This window comes from Semicossyphus pulcher, unplaced genomic scaffold (assembly GCF_022749685.1).
Source record: "Semicossyphus pulcher isolate SPU_LCO1_2020_fin unplaced genomic scaffold, fSemPul1.0.p SCAF_8, whole genome shotgun sequence".
NCBI lineage: Eukaryota > Metazoa > Chordata > Actinopteri > Labriformes > Labridae > Semicossyphus > Semicossyphus pulcher.
In genome coordinates this window covers 14,515,749-14,531,024 of record NW_027211759.1, presented here as the reverse complement: position 1 = coordinate 14,531,024, position 15,276 = coordinate 14,515,749, and the positions used below count along the sequence as shown (strand labels likewise).

Below are 15,276 nucleotides of genomic sequence, written 5' to 3'. Positions count from 1 at the left end.
CACTTTGTGAAGATTATTTTCAATGAAATCTGAAAATCCTGCACTAATATAAAGAAATATCTTCGTTTGAAGCTCAGAGTTGTTCTACCTCATTTTTAATTTTATTTAACTTATCAAAAACTTTTCTGCATCTTGAAACAAAAGAGAAAAATAAACATGTAAACATCATTTTGGAAAATTCTAAAACCTTTTCCATTTAATGGATGTTGTAATTTTTTTAGACGGCTGATTTTTATTTTCTCTTTTTACAAGAAAATAAAAATAGCTGGAGACGAGTTGGGTTTTATTTTTGGACAGCAGCATTATTAAGTAAGCTGTGTGTAACCGTAAAAGAATTTAGCATATCCTAATATTTGAAGTTCTTTAAAACTTTGTGGTATATATTTGAGGTATATTTTAAAAGTCATTCAAACAAGAAATCACCAAATACAGAGACTCATGGTTCCTCTACATCTACAACAAAGTATGTATAATTCTGTCCGGTGTCTGTAGTCGATCTGTATGCAACAAAAACCAAAACAAGATGCAACAAGAACTGTTTAATATCTATCAGGGTAAGACCAAATAATACAAAAGTAATACACAAAAATGTGTTCCTCATTGACCTCGCTCATGGAGACACAGCCTCCCTTCACTCATCTATTTTAGAGCACATTTCTACTGGATGTCTTTTATCCATGGCAAATATTTACCTCACCTCAAGTAATTATATATTTATATCTAGTTATGATATAGTACATGATAATACATATCAAACAATATACAGTACATGTGGGAACAATGGGTGCAGCAATGGGAAATGGCTTTTTAGAAGCTTTGATACAGCAACATGAAATGCAGAGTGTTCCTGCTACATGAGAACTATACAGCTGTAATTATTACATTAACTGTGCTGTATGTACATAATGGACCATTACTACACACAGAGAAAAGTAGCTTGATGGTTCATCTTTGTGCGTCCTTTACACCTAATTAATAACTGATCAGCTAAACTTTGTGCATTAACTAACAGATGAACGTGTGGATGGTGCGTTTACAGGGTTACACTCAGGGTTACTGTATGTGCATCTGCTGGTGAACATGTTAATTATACTAGCGATGTCCAACTGGAAAAAGGCCCATTTTTTTAATTGATAACTTTGGGTCTTTATAATTATCTATATTTGAAGCCTGCACAACAGGACCCCACTTGATTCTAATAAATCTACTGTTTAATATATTTGTCTCAGTATTGCTGCTCTATGATTTACCGTGAATTTAGTTTGCATTGATATCAATGGGTAACCCAGTGCAAACTTTAAAAAATTAGAATTATAAAAAAAAACAAAAGAAATCAGATTCTGTTACCCACAGCCATGGAGAGACACAACGACTTCAAACTCACCCACACATCATCCCAAATACGCACAAACAAAATCAGGGCGATACAAAAAAACAACTAAAAAAAGTAAAAACAACAAACAGCCTATATTAAATACCACATCATCACAATCAGACAAGACGACTCACAGGTTTTGAAATAACGAGCATTCAGACACGAATCTTCACATTTGTTTCAAGTCTAATACTGTTTTACTGTAATTACCACCTATTGAAAGTTGAAGACGTTTTCAGAGTGACACAAAAAATCTTTCCACTGAAAACAACACGACACCGTCTCCGAGCGGGCACACGTCAGGCCGCGCCAGGGCTACACGCGAATACTCTCCCTTTCAGTGTCACTGAATAAAAAGAAATAATGGGCTTGATTTTATATTTTCTTTTATATAAATATCATATTACAGCTAGTCATAGAATAACACCAACAGCCACAGAAATGACACGCTGAGGCCTGAAAACAGAGCTTCAGAAACAAGGCGTCATTTAAGCATTTACATGTAGGGGTACGTGGGAGAATTTGCCAAAGGGGGGAAACATCCATCACTTCATACAATGCTATGACCACCTACGACAATGATTATTAGTATTTACTGTATGTCCAACCTGCCTGTGTTTTGGTTTTCTTTCACTTCTAACATGTACAACATTGATTTGGAATGTTTTATCCAATGATCTGCGACCCTAAATACTGCATGTGCTTCACTTTTAACATGTAATAATAGTTTATATCACTGAAATCAACCTGCTAAACACATAAGACAGTGTGTGATAACAAAACACCCGGATGGTTGGAGTACGGTGAATGAAAGGAGACAAAAGCCCAACATGTTGACACTGAATGGGCTTGAAGGGTAGAATTTAAAACCAGCGATTCACCACCTTTCCTGAGTATGTAAAAAAAAAAGTTGACTTAAACTTAAAGGTTTGCTGACGCAGAGTAACTTCTCGTGAGTTAAGAAGAAATTGGTCACCAAAATCTGAGCTGTAGGAGTTTATAGATATATAAATCTCAATTTTGTAACAGACTCTGCTTCAGTCTTTTAAAAATCATAATAAAATTTCCTGTAAATTCTTTATATTTTGAAATGTTGATTCTGTTGCCGAGATTTTGGCCCAGTTTAATAGTCAGTGTTTACATAAAAAGACGACGAATCTCTTGGTAATTAGAAATCTCATTTTACTCTCAGCACAAAAGCCAATAAGCAAATTTCCCAAATTTCTGAACAATTAATTTAATCTTTAAACTTCACTGTGCATTTTGTAAATCGGCTGAGGGGCACATATTTTAGTGTTTGGTGACCTTAAAAAGATAATGAAACTAAACAGTAGTAGCAATGCAGCCCCTCAAGTACATGAACAAACGCATTAAATGTCGTTAAAAGATGTTTTATAGAGGCAGAGAAGTCGCTCTGTTAGACCACAGATACACCTACCTGAACACACTGATGAGGCTCAGGGGTCTGGTTTTAGAAAGATTCTGTCTCCGTTTGAAAGCAACACACACACGTCGACAGCTAAAATTGAGCAGCATAAGAGATTTAAAAAAACACCAACAGCTTCATAATTACTGGCTGTTGATTTAAATGTGAAATGACTTAAATTATTAACTCCCACAGCTGTCAGGATTAAATAAAAGTACACTTCCACCAACACATGACATTGTTCTGTTTGAATTGTACAGTGTTATAATGAAGGGCACCTAATTCTGAGTTGTGTTCTTAATTGATCCCTTTTTATCTCTCCCACACGGCAGCCCGGCCCCCTCCTCTGTCCTACATCGGGTCGTCGTAGTTGTAGGTGGGAGCTGCTGAGTACTGGTTCTGCTGCACGGCTCCCTGTGCCGCTCCCATCGCCGCCTGCTGAGCGGCCTGCTGGACATGGGGGTTCTTCCAGGCCCCGGTGGCCCACTCCTCCTGGGCCTTACCCAGGCTGCCTCCACTGCCGCGGTAGAAGTTATGCACCTGCAAGGTAGTTTTAAATCACTGTTCAAGGAAGAACATGTTCTACTAAAGTGTAGAACTGCAATACTTTTTCATGGCAAATAATAAAGGAAATTACTTTTTTTAGTTTATTATTTATTTAATTTAATTAGTTCATTAGTTTATCACAAATGATGTCATGACTTTTAGTCCCGTAACAAGTCTCCTTAAATGACGAGGACTGATATGAATGTTTAACCTAACAGAAAGACAGAATGCAACTTAAGACATTGATCAATGCATGATCAATAATGGGTGCTCTTGGGACATTTTCAGCTTAAATCAGCTCCTACAGTCTTCGAGACTCGATCTATGCAAGCTGACATGGCACCACTGATCCCTGATAAACATTCTAAGTAATGTGAGCTCGAAAAATAAGAGAGAAATGATGAGAATTAGGCTTTCATACTGGTTTGGTTTTGCATGCATTATTAAGGATCAAGTCAGATGTATCAGATTCTGCCAGTTCTATTCGACTTGGAAGTATTTGCAGCGCACTTCTGTCTTTCTGTAAATGTATTGGTAACATACAGTTTACTGAAGTTATAGCTAGACATCACTGATTGTGTGGAAGCTGCTAACGGCTAAGCAGGTGTTGAAATAATGTACAAAACTTAAAGCCCTTTTCCGGCTGGTCAGAAAACCCGCTAACACCCGGCTTTTTTGCTAAGTGGGAAAGGTATCAATCGGCATTCAGACCCGGGTCAAATGACTCTGCAGTAGACCCGGGTAATTATCGCCTCAGCTTTGATTGGCATTGAGAACCCAAAACCCAAGTCGACACGCTAATCTCCGCCCCCTTTCCGGCGCGATGCTATGCTCCGTCGGTTACTTCTGCGACTCCTTGTCATCTCAGCTACAAATTCCGCCCGTCTCTGTCCGAGCAGCGCTCGAACATCGTTCCAAATTTGTCGCCGCCGAGCTTGATAAATAGATTGAATGAGTAATAGATACAATAAAGACCTAACCACCGTAACATCTTCACTGTTTACTAACCCTGTCTCCGGCGCATTTGTGATGTCAGACAGTGACGCAGCAGAAAAGACACCGACAGCAGTACTCTTCACTGGCAATGGGAAAATACAGTCGGCCTCTATAAGCGGAGCTTCCCGGGTCTGAAAAACCTGCCTCAACGCGCTAATTTCGGTGGGAAAGAGGTATAAGTTAGCCTCCTAGCTTCAGTCAAAACTAACATTAGCAAGCTAGGTTAATCAGTTAGGTTGCTCGGTAGCCTAGTCTGCTTCCTTGACTCTTTCTGTGGAATACAAAAGAGCATGACCACTGCTTTGTGAAAAGTCTGGGAAAAATGTTATAATAGGCTACAAAGTTATGACGCACTTCAGTCAGTAGCACAACTTTAAGTTGAGGAGTGCATCTAATAGCAATACCGGACCTGAAATGTCAGACAAACATGGCCCAGAGAAACACCCACACAGAGGCTTAAAGCTTACATGCTGTTTCAACAAATGTCAAAAGATGCTGTTATCCTCTTTTTAAGAATGGATAATGATGCAAATCACTGGTAATTTGCATCATTATCCACTCTTAAAAAAGAGCCTTAGACAGTGTTTTGGTCGTGGAGGAATATAAGCATCATTGTAGTTTATATTTCCTTACATAAAAACAGAAGTATCAGTACATCTTTAAAGAGTTTAAAGCCCCCCAAAAACATTCACATGTTTTTACTGAAAGAAGTAATAATTCATCGCTCACCTTTGTTAGAGCAACGAAGGAGAGTACGGCCACGGCAGTAAACATCACGGTGGGAATCAGCATGACCACAGCTGAGCCGATGTTGGTGCCAAAGAACGTGATGGTAGCCAGCCAGCCACTGATGAGAGCAACAAAGAGTTAGAAACATGTCACACTTAGGACAATGCGATACTGTTCAGAATCCTGTAACCCTGTAATCTTTGAGTTGTTCAGAAATATGTTGATTTAGGGTAGAGGCAGCGGAAGAGGGGTAAGGAGGAAAAGACATAGGAAGAGACCAGTTGAATGAAACAGGTGCATGACAGTGCAGTAAAGGTACTTTAAAACCCTCAGCGCCTCATTGCTAAAATTTGTACTCCTCTTTGGAGTCATAACTCAGAAAAATCTACTCACTCAGATATAACAAACATATATTTAGATTTGTTGTGATTTTAACTTCCAAAGGACAACATTATTTTATTTTATCTGCAGTAAGAATCGTGTATGATAATTGCCCATACATCCAGAGGCTCACTTCAAATAGTAGCTGCTAATAGCTAATCCTGAAGCAAATTTTAATGGTGCCAGTTTGCCCAAACAAATACAGGCTTTGCGGGCACACAGTGAGTATGTTATGAGGGGTGGTCCACTGTTTCAGATTTTAAAACACAGATTTGAGGGAATATAGAACCCAATTTTAGGACTTTTATGAAAGCGTTTCTATGCATTAACGTTTATTAAATCCACTATTATCACCTTAAGATAAACTGTGTAGTGTGTAAATTGTAAAGAAAACTTTTGTCCATTGCTGGCTAGGCTGCAATGCAAAGAGGTGATGGGAAATTATCAGATGATTAGTACAGGTAGACTTTATAAAAAGATGGACGACATGACAGCTCCCTAAAAGTGAAGCCAAAACATTTGGAGCAGATGAAGACACGTCATCCATCTATATATATATATATGTGCTCAGGTGTTAGCAGTCACTAGATATCAACCCAACTCTACACAACCATCATCAATAATAATAAGTGAATACATTTTAAGAAAATAGTGTTTATCCTTTAAAATCTAACATGTTAGCCTATCTGTGTTTGATAATAATCTGTTCACATTTCTTACCACACTCCCCAGCCTGGAATGCCAATAGTCTGGATAATACTGATCACCACCTGAGCCATGAAGACGAAGAAGAAAGCCATGAAGTTGAAGGAGCTGTCCGTCCTGCATGGAGAGAATAATCAACGTCAGAAATTATGCAATTCGGCAGAACAGCAGGTACTAGTGTTGAGTAATGCTCAGAGTGGAAGCAGCTCACTTAAAGGCCTTGTAGATGGGCCTGAACCAGCACACGTAGGAGCAGGGGGTGAAGAGGATGAGCCACAGGAAGGCCATGCCAAAGTTGGTCGCTCCGCCACCTCCGCACATCCACGCCAAACAGCCAATCAGATTAACAGCCAGCGTCGCACTGTTCACTGTCAGCGTCACAGAAAGGGAGCAAAGATGACTGAGACATGAAAGACTGAAGACAAAAAACACTTTGGCAAACGTCCCACAGGCTGCATTACTCATATTTCAGCAGGTCTGAATCACCAGGAATCTCCGCAACCACACAATGACACAATCGTTTTCAGTTCTACATGTATATCACAGCTACAGTTACTCTACGTAGATTAGATTTTTTCAGCCCACACAGCACACAGTTTCTATTCTACAGTTACTAATCAACACGTGAAGACTGAACTACTTTTTCACCAGACTTACATTCTTGTTTTCAAATGGCAGAACCTAGATGTGATGATGAAAGAGATGCCACGATGCTTATTTAAATGTTACAGGGTGACACATTACTAGCACTTTCATCACTAGAGGTCGCAACTAACCATCGCTTTATGAATATTTATAATTTGCCGATTGCTTTCTTGAGAAAAAGACACGTTGTTCGGTCTATGTTAAATAAAATAGTAATAAAAAACTCTTTTTTTTAGAAATGTCTTCAACTGAACATTGCTCAAAAACATTCATATTTCCAAGATATTCAACAAAGGAAAAGCAGCAAGTCCTCAGATTTAAAAAGCAGGAACAAGGGAAAATGAGCTTTTTGCCTGAAAATACCTTTAAAATGTTTCTCTGATTATCAGTATGATCAATTTCTGTCAATTTTCATCACCAAAATCCATCTGATTGTAGATATTTGAAGATTTTGTGACTCATACTTACACTTAAAAATTGCAGACTTTGCTTAAAAAATGCAGAAGAAAAGTATTTAACTTGGCTCTGGGCCAGACTGTGAGACCGGTCGATCTGGTCTCACAGCTACACTTGAGTGTCTATGATGTTTGGCTTTCATAATATTTTGGGTAAAACAAAGTGACACAGGATGAAAAGAGTTGGTGCACAGGTTAACAGCTTATAACAATGCTGATACTTGAGGTGCAATAAAGGATGTAGTGCCTATAAAGTCAACGCAAACTTCTACAGGTGTACTCACAGATCCATAAGTAGTAGAGCCTCTTGCACATGGTGCGGTGCGTGTCTGGGATCTCGTTGAAGTCTTGGTAAAAACATGGCTTGAGGGGAATGAACCGAGGCAGGGGAGGGAAGTTGTTTTCTAGGACACAAAGACACAGTTCAACGCAGCTGCCCACACACCAAATTCATACAGAAATCAAGTCAAGACAGCTGCATGGAGGATTACAATTTAGCCTTTGTAAATGGGTTGATGTTGCATTAACAGCCAGCTTTGTGCATGGACTCTGGGAAAAGGAGGGCTCACCTGCCATGATGACCGTTCAGTACTTTCCTCCACTTGCAAAGAGGCACTCACACACTTCAATCTCAGCTGCCTTGAACACCAAACTGCAGAGGAAGAACAATTTTATGAAGTGCAACATCACTCTCACACTGCTCTCCTTGTAGGCAACAGGCCACCATCCTTCATAGGCCTCCCTGTGAATGCATGCACACACTAGACTGTAATAGAAGACTTTAAACCCTTATATTGTTTGATTAGAGGTGGTGGCCCTGCCCTTCCAGTGTACACATCCTTAAGGGAGCATCATACATAACAGCGACAGAGATAAACATGTTTTTGACCACATATTAAAGCTGTAATGCGCGCTGTGGGGGAGCAGTGTGGCCTTGTCGCCATTCTTAACATGTATCCATAACCTATGGACGAGAAATAGGCGAGTTACAGGCCTACATAGTCTACAGATTGGACTATTTGTACCTAGTAAAGCAAACTGTTTAGCTACCTAGGCAATAATCAAGCTTCTTCCACATTTATTTGACGGTTTGTGAACCACATTACGATGCATATGATTGTGGATGTAGGGTATGGCTCTGAAGGGCATCTTTCTGCCACAAAATTAAGCAATCTCTGCCAATAAAAACGGACGGATCCTGGTTATCTCCATGCATTATGACCCTAAAGCTGTCTTAAATGTGTATTTAATTCGGTGGATGGCGGTGATGCTGCAGTAGGACACGGAGCATCGTGATCAGAGGCGATGGAGAAGCGTCCTTCAGCCTGTGCGACACGGTGCATCGCTGCTTCTTCTTCATCCGGACTGACGGCGGGCAGGTCAAGCCCAAACTCCTCACAATGATAAACCACACCAGGGTACAGGTTTCGAGGTTTTACAGAAGACAGAATACGGTTTATTTTCATGCATTAATCTACCACCTCCCCTCAGATGGATCGCAATGAATGGAAATGCAATGATTAAAACGCCTTACCTCCTGTTTAGTCCGAGAATGTCGCTAGAATCCTTCCGTTCGTTTAAATAGCATCCTCTGGATTAATCGGCATTAAAACACATTGGAGGAAACAGCCAGACCAGGCGCTGTTCACACAGAAATATGTTACGTTATTCCTCAAATGATGGGTTAGAGAGTAAGAGGCGGTCACGTGACGTAAGGTTTTTTCTTTACGCACATATCCACCCTCCTCCCTCTCCTGGTTTTACCCGCCCGGGCAGGACCCGGGCATAGGACAAATAACTGGATTTGTTGCTAGCCTGAACCAACCAATCAGAAAGCAGGAATATTTCGACAAGCTCCGCCCCTCCGTGATGCTGTCCACAGTGCTGAAAATCAAAGGAGGCATTGGCCCCCAGTTTGCTAAAATTAATATTATTAGGCTACACAAATAACACTGCAAAAAATAAAATAAAAAATGGGATAAAAAGTCATGAAATAGAAATACCCTACTGTAAAAAACAAAACCTAAAAATAAAGAGACAAAACTATTTCACATCCAAAAGAAAGAAAAAACTAGAATTATTTCCTCCTTTTAAATTGTGTAAAAAAGGTTGTAACTCATAGCTTTATGAACGTTTCACGTATTAAAGTTCTAAGCCAGTATTTAGAAGAACATTTTTGGGTTACAGATTGTGCTGCAGGGTAGTTGTTTTGACAAAATGACAATATGGAAAGTGGTTTATTCAGATTTACTCACTAGGACTTAAGATTATTCAAAGACTGGGAAAGTCCCCCGTCTTCGGACAAATCATGCTGGTTTCAGTTGATTTATCTTGGCAGGAACAGTAGCCTACAACAAGTCAGAAAATCCTTGATTTATCTAAGCTTTACAAAAACCCAACAAAACCTTTATGTGAGTAGAAGTCAAGGTTTCAGTTGATAAATTGCATAGGCTGAAAAAGTCTGACTGTTTAAGAATAACAACATGAACACATCTAAACAAATCCCACAAGCTTGATGTCTATTACACATTTTTGTTTTTTATTTGTGTATTTGTGAACGATATACAGTCACAGTCTGAAATGCCGTCTTGTTTGAGGGTTTTGCTTTAGATGCCTGTAGATGACAAAGTCTGTTCAAGGTTTGTGAGCAGCTGCTGCGCTGGAGAAAGTGCTAGTCTTTTTTCCAGTGAGAAACTTTATTGGGTTATTTTTTTTTAACCTCAATTCCGTACGACAAACGCTGCTTTCATTTTCATCGTAAATTTGAATATCATTGGTGCTTCTGGCACATGATTTTAGATGGAGATGAAAAAAAAAAATTCTAAACACTTTCTGACACAATAGGTAGTGTGCTCTTCTTTTGTAAAAAAAATTCCTGCACAATTTCCTAATAATATCTGCAATGTCTTACTTTACACAATGCGCCCATGCGCGAAAGGTCTTAATTTCGGGAATTTTTACTGCACATGAACGCAGCAGTAGCTAAAGCTAGCGTTAGCTGTTCCTGCAGTGCTATGAGTTGAGCAAGACTGAAGGTAAAGAACATTTGTGATATAATACCAGTGTCTTTCAAGTGAAACAGCCTATATGTTACTGAGGAGTGTCGCCGATACATTCAAGATCCCACATAAGTATGTCAATGCTGTATTTTAAACAAGTAAGATTAGTCGGCGACAAAGAAATTTGCAGCTCTTCACTTGTTGTAGCTCAGCTAATGTTAGCTAACGTAGCTAGTTTCCTTATTCCACCCTGTGATGCTAGTTAAGAGGGAAACCAAAACTAGCTAGCTAACCTTATACAGACACTAAACAGTAACGTCAGCTATTTCAAGTAACGTTGACAGTACAGGAAAAAGCACTACATGGGACTTTTTGTATTGAAGTGTCACTCTTTGTTTTGTTGCTGACCATAAAAGTTACAGTAGGCGTTAACTACTAAGTAAAGTAGCGCAGTGCCTACTTGTCAGTAGTTAAAGCCAGGTACGTGGCGTGTTGGTTGTTTTACGAACAGGTGCACTACTGCAAAGCGAGTTGTAATGCTAAATTTTGTTTACATATAAGAAAATATACTATGATACGAAGGACCTTTTATCTATAGAAAAATTGTAAAAACCATTCTACGAAGTGCTTCAAAAAGAAGCAAAATAAAATTGATCAGTCATAAAATAATCATGTTTGTAAATAAAAAATGTTATTGATACATTGTAAATAAAAAGTAAATAAAGTAAATATTGAAATATAAAAAACGGCTAGAAATGTTTTAAAATGAAAACTTAACTTAAATCAGGAATTGCTCTACAAAAGTTTTTCATTTATAAGAGGCTCAAAAGAGGTTGTTGCCTCGGTTTTAATTGATTTATTGAGTAATCAATTAGTCAAATAACAGAAAAATGAGCAGGAGTAATTTTGTTAATTGATTAATAATGTAAGTATTTTTTATTCTTTAATCAAACTGTGTAAATGTTTATATTGTGCCAGCTCCTTAAATATGAGAATTGTATGCTCTTTGCATGTTTTTAATGATAGTAAACCAGATTTTTGTGGATTTGAACTGTTGGTTAGCTAAACACGACATTTACAGATGCTATTTTAGTCTCAGGGATATTGTAAAAGGCATTTCCCACATTTTTAGAGATTAATAGGTAATAATAAAACATGATTTGAGGAGTAGTAACTACACTGTTTGATACAACACAGCATTTCTGTCACTCAGCCCTCAAATATGATCCCATGACTTGTTTACTTCACAGTTAACACCTAACTTAACTTTTGCCTGAGCTCACTTGTGTGCTCACTTTCTTGTCACGTCTCTCTGCAGCGCTGGGAATGCAGCCCCCGCTCCCACCTGAGGCTGTCAGAGAGCTGGTGTGCTCCTGTCTGCACAGAGACCCAGTAGCAGCAGACCTCCGCTGCAGCCTGTTTGTTGCTGCTGCACAGAACTACAAGAGGGACTCTCTGCTCAGACCTTTCCCTCCCAGATACATAAGCAGTGAAAATAAGGACTTTGATGAGCTGGTGAGAAGTGACACTCAAAACCCTGTAATGTTCATGTAAAGCAGTAACTAAATTTAAGATATTAGAAGTAGACAAAAAGGCAGTAAGTGAATTAAGAAAAAATGTTCACTTTTTATTAGAATTGATAGAATGTACATGAATGCCACCAGCATGGTGAAGACATTGCACACTTACACTTGGTGGCAGTATTGTGCTGTTAGAGGTAACAGTCTCTCAGTAAAGAAGAACAAGAGCTAAATGTTTTAACTATAAAAACATGGTCAGAAACATTTCAAGAACAGCAAACAAAACTGCAGTAGTACCATTAATGGTAGTTATAAAGTACATTCTTAAAAACAAATATTTAGGATTTACTTGCTTTGTTGTGTTAATATCATCCTAAAAAGTTCTTTTTCTTCTGCAGTTGGCCGATGTGAACTCTTTACCTGGCGTGAGAGAGTTGGTGAGACTACGACCCAGAGAGGGAGATCATCATCTGGCTCTCACACACTGGATTCTCTCTTCGAAGAGCTTTGCTGTGAAAACACTGCAGAAAGATGAGGTACATCACTCAAAGCATAGATACACAAACCACAGTGTCCTTTAACTTTGTTTTGTTGTTTACAGTGTGTTTCTTCCGTCTCTGTCAGTACACCAAACTTTGTGACCTGACGGAAAATGAAGGGATTTCTGCACCCGTGCCGGACTTCCTGTTTGAGCTGGAGTACTGTGATCAGATGAACGCCAGGTTTGAGAAGACGAGGGCGGGCAGAGACGTCTTCTATGCATTCCACGGGAGCCGACTGGAGAACTTTCACTCTATCATTCACAACGGGCTGCACTGTCACCTTAACAAGGTAAGTGCAGCTATTACTGCGTCATGTCATCAGTGGGAATGACTTCACAGAGCTTTTGAAATGAATAGATTAGTAAGGGATTAAGTGGAAATCAGAAATATTAGACCCACCAAAACTTCTTTGATCTTGTTTATTTTCTGTTTGTCGTGTGCAGAACTCAGTGTACGGAGAGGGGACCTACCTCACCAGTGACCTCAGCATGGCTGTCCTCTACAGTCCTCACAGCAGTGGCTGGCGAGAGAGTCTCCTGGGTCCACTGCTCAGCTGTGTTGCCTTGTGTGAAGTCATTGATCATCCAGATGTTAAGTGTCAGGTGAAGAAAAAAGGTGCGTTAACATGTGACTTACTTGATTTAAAATCCTATGACACTGACGTTTAAGACATATTAAAAACCAGCAACTTGTTTCCCATTACAGATTCTGAAATCATTGACCGTCAGCGCTCAAGAGCAAAGAACAGCGAAGGAGGGGAAGTGCCGCAGAAGTACTTTGTGGTCACCAACAATCAGCTTGTGAGAGTCAAGTACCTGCTGGTTTACTCCCAGAGGAGGCACCTGGCTAGGTGAGGCTGTTGTATTGCTGATCACATGTGGAGAAAGGATGTAAAAATATCTATTTATAAGCCACCTTACACACAAAAATATTTTTCTGTGCACACACAACTTAAGCACTTGAGATGTAGCAGGTGAATGGAACTTGAATACCCAGTATAAACCAGTACTCAAAGACTTAGAAGACCAGTGACACATTGTGGGAATGTTGAGAAACTTTATGCAAATGCCCTCTAAGCATACAGGAGTGGCAAGCATGTGACAACCGCTCTGCAAGTTTTGATCCACATGTAGCACGATATCGTTTTCCACTCCACTCAACAAATCATCCGTTGTGATATAATTATAATTATACAAATTATAAGTAATTATACAAACACCATATTACAAAATAAAACTCTGGAAACAAAGTGCCAAATAAAGGATTTAAAGTGATAATCTCGAAGATTTTCATTTAAATGTCTGTTAAGTCACTATCTATCGCTGCCTGAGGTAACACAATGGTGATTGAGCCTATGGCCCACTGATGAAAGGCTTTGCATTTGCAGTATATAGTATTATTACTGCCTGGGTGTCTGTGGCGACATTCGGGGAAAAAATCACAAGCGGCGCCAGTTAGTGACGCGTTTTCCATCAGCCGGCAGTGGTTGGTCTGCCAGAGAGGGTAGGCAGAGCTAAGCGGCTGCTTTTCCGGTCTCTGCAAGTGTTGCGAGTAAACAGTAATCTACTATGTCTGAACAAACAAAGAAAAGATCGATGACTACAGATACAACTTCAACAATAAGTGAAAATCCAAAGAGAAAGAAACAAATTCGACGCTCAGATGAAGGCAAACAGTCTAAATAGGAAAGCGACCGTTAGCGAGGAAAATCAAGAGTTACAACTGTAACAAAGGGAGCCAGCTGTAGACGTCTGGTTATCTGGGACGTATGCACCCACTATTGCCTCGCCACAAGGTGCGGCCAAATAGAACGAAACTGAGAACTTTGAGATTCTAACTTTAATGTTGGTTCGTGCTGGTAAACAAAAGGTAATTTGCGTGTTTTCCTTCCTCAGACATTCCCGCAGCACCTCCTGGCTCCTCAGACACCATTTTGCCATCATGATGAGTCTCTACCTTCTGCTGCTCATATTCATCGGTGCCTTTAACTCCACCGCCTTCGTATCCTTTTGGAACAGACTTTTCAGGTGACAAGACAGCAGGACAGACGGCCTGGATGTTCATGATCCACAGTGCCTTCCTGATCACAGACTCACTGGAGGCCCGAGCAAAGACGAAGTTTTATGCACCTTTAGACTGTTTTCTCTCTACAATCGTACTTTCTTTATTTGTACAAATAACTATAATTAATGTTATTCCATGATAACATATCTTTTCAGAGACTATTCTGCATTTTAAAAATGTTATGCAACGTTTCATCTGTAATTTGTATGGTTAAGTAAACATCTGATTTATAGATCAGCTGTGTTGCTGTGTTTTTAGTCCTCAAAGGACAGTCTCACTAACCAAAGGGGAAAAAGACATTGAAAAATAATCTTGTTTAAATAACTGCATGGTTGAGCATTGTGAACAGCAAAAAGTTGCATGATGTCGCATTTTTTAAATTCTGAACTGGGCTACTTGAATATGTGGTTCTCAGTCGGAATCCAAAACATGCGACCTGCATGCGACTTGTCTCTGAACACTCAAATCGGAATTGGTCCGTGTTGCCATGGTAATATGCACACTTCCGGAAGTGATTTTAAAGAGGAAGAAGTAGAAGACTTCCCTTTTCTGCTTGACCATGGAGGACAACGACACGCAGCAGTGGAGAGACGGCGAAATAATAGATTTAATTGCTATTTGGGGAGATGCCTCGATCCAATCAAAACTAGGCTAAGGCGAGGACTAATGCCTCTGCCGCTCTTGTCCGTTTTGCCCGTCGCTGATGCGAGATGTCGCTTGCTTGCACAAAAATGTATGCACATCCAAAGTCCCAGCGCATGAGAGCCATCCATTTTCTACGGAAAACGAACATCAGCGGATGTGACGTCTTTTGTGATTGTTGTTTGCACATGCGTGTCTTTTTTAAATCATGTCCTGTTCACATCGATATCTCACCGTGGTCGCATTCTAAA

At 39.6% G+C, this 15,276-nt stretch overlaps 2 protein-coding genes across 3 annotated transcripts; one reads left to right on the top strand and one right to left on the bottom strand.

Annotated features, from left to right (window-relative positions):
- Positions 1-524: 524 nt before the first annotated feature.
- Positions 525-8,977, bottom strand: scamp5a (secretory carrier membrane protein 5a). The gene is made up of 7 exons (XM_069686881.1): positions 8,793-8,977; positions 7,828-7,910; positions 7,543-7,662; positions 6,370-6,526; positions 6,174-6,275; positions 5,073-5,190; positions 525-3,341 (listed from the first exon to the last, which is right to left on the bottom strand). The coding sequence occupies exons 2-7, from the start codon at positions 7,832-7,834 to the stop codon at positions 3,153-3,155; spliced, it is 693 nt and encodes a 230-aa protein (XP_069542982.1). The 5' UTR covers positions 7,835-7,910; positions 8,793-8,977; the 3' UTR covers positions 525-3,152.
- Positions 8,978-10,256: 1,279 nt separating this feature from the next.
- On the top strand, positions 10,257-15,058 carry parp16 (poly (ADP-ribose) polymerase family, member 16). Of its 2 annotated transcripts, none has more exons than XM_069686858.1 (7): positions 10,257-10,293; positions 11,576-11,772; positions 12,176-12,313; positions 12,402-12,608; positions 12,763-12,934; positions 13,025-13,169; positions 14,215-15,057. In XM_069686858.1, exons 2-7 carry the CDS (start codon positions 11,584-11,586, stop codon positions 14,348-14,350), a joined length of 987 nt encoding a protein of 328 aa, XP_069542959.1. In that variant the 5' UTR covers positions 10,257-10,293; positions 11,576-11,583; the 3' UTR covers positions 14,351-15,057. The 2 variants fall into 2 exon arrangements, with proteins under 2 accessions (XP_069542959.1, XP_069542960.1); XM_069686859.1 differs by lacking the exon at positions 10,257-10,293 and adding an exon at positions 10,322-10,389 and having other exon boundaries at positions 14,215-15,058.
- The last annotated feature ends 218 nt before the right edge of the window (positions 15,059-15,276 follow it).

What these genes read in the sequence shown, in the direction of transcription:
- scamp5a (XM_069686881.1), bottom strand. An exon ending in CCCATCTACAAGGCCTTTAA is followed by an intron (nt 6,276 to 6,369) that starts GTGAGCTGCTTC and finishes CTCTCCATGCAG; the next exon opens with GACGGACAGCTCCTTCAACT. An exon ending in CCTTCGTTGCTCTAACAAAG is followed by an intron (nt 3,342 to 5,072) that starts GTGAGCGATGAA and finishes ACTACCTTGCAG; the next exon opens with GTGCATAACTTCTACCGCGG.
- parp16 (XM_069686859.1), top strand. Translation starts at nt 11,584, where the DNA reads ATGCAGCCCCCGCTCCCACCTGAGGCTGTCAGAGAGCTGGTGTGCTCC. An exon ending in TGCACTGTCACCTTAACAAG is followed by an intron (nt 12,609 to 12,762) that starts GTAAGTGCAGCT and finishes TGTCGTGTGCAG; the next exon opens with AACTCAGTGTACGGAGAGGG. An exon ending in GTGTCAGGTGAAGAAAAAAG is followed by an intron (nt 12,935 to 13,024) that starts GTGCGTTAACAT and finishes TTCCCATTACAG; the next exon opens with ATTCTGAAATCATTGACCGT.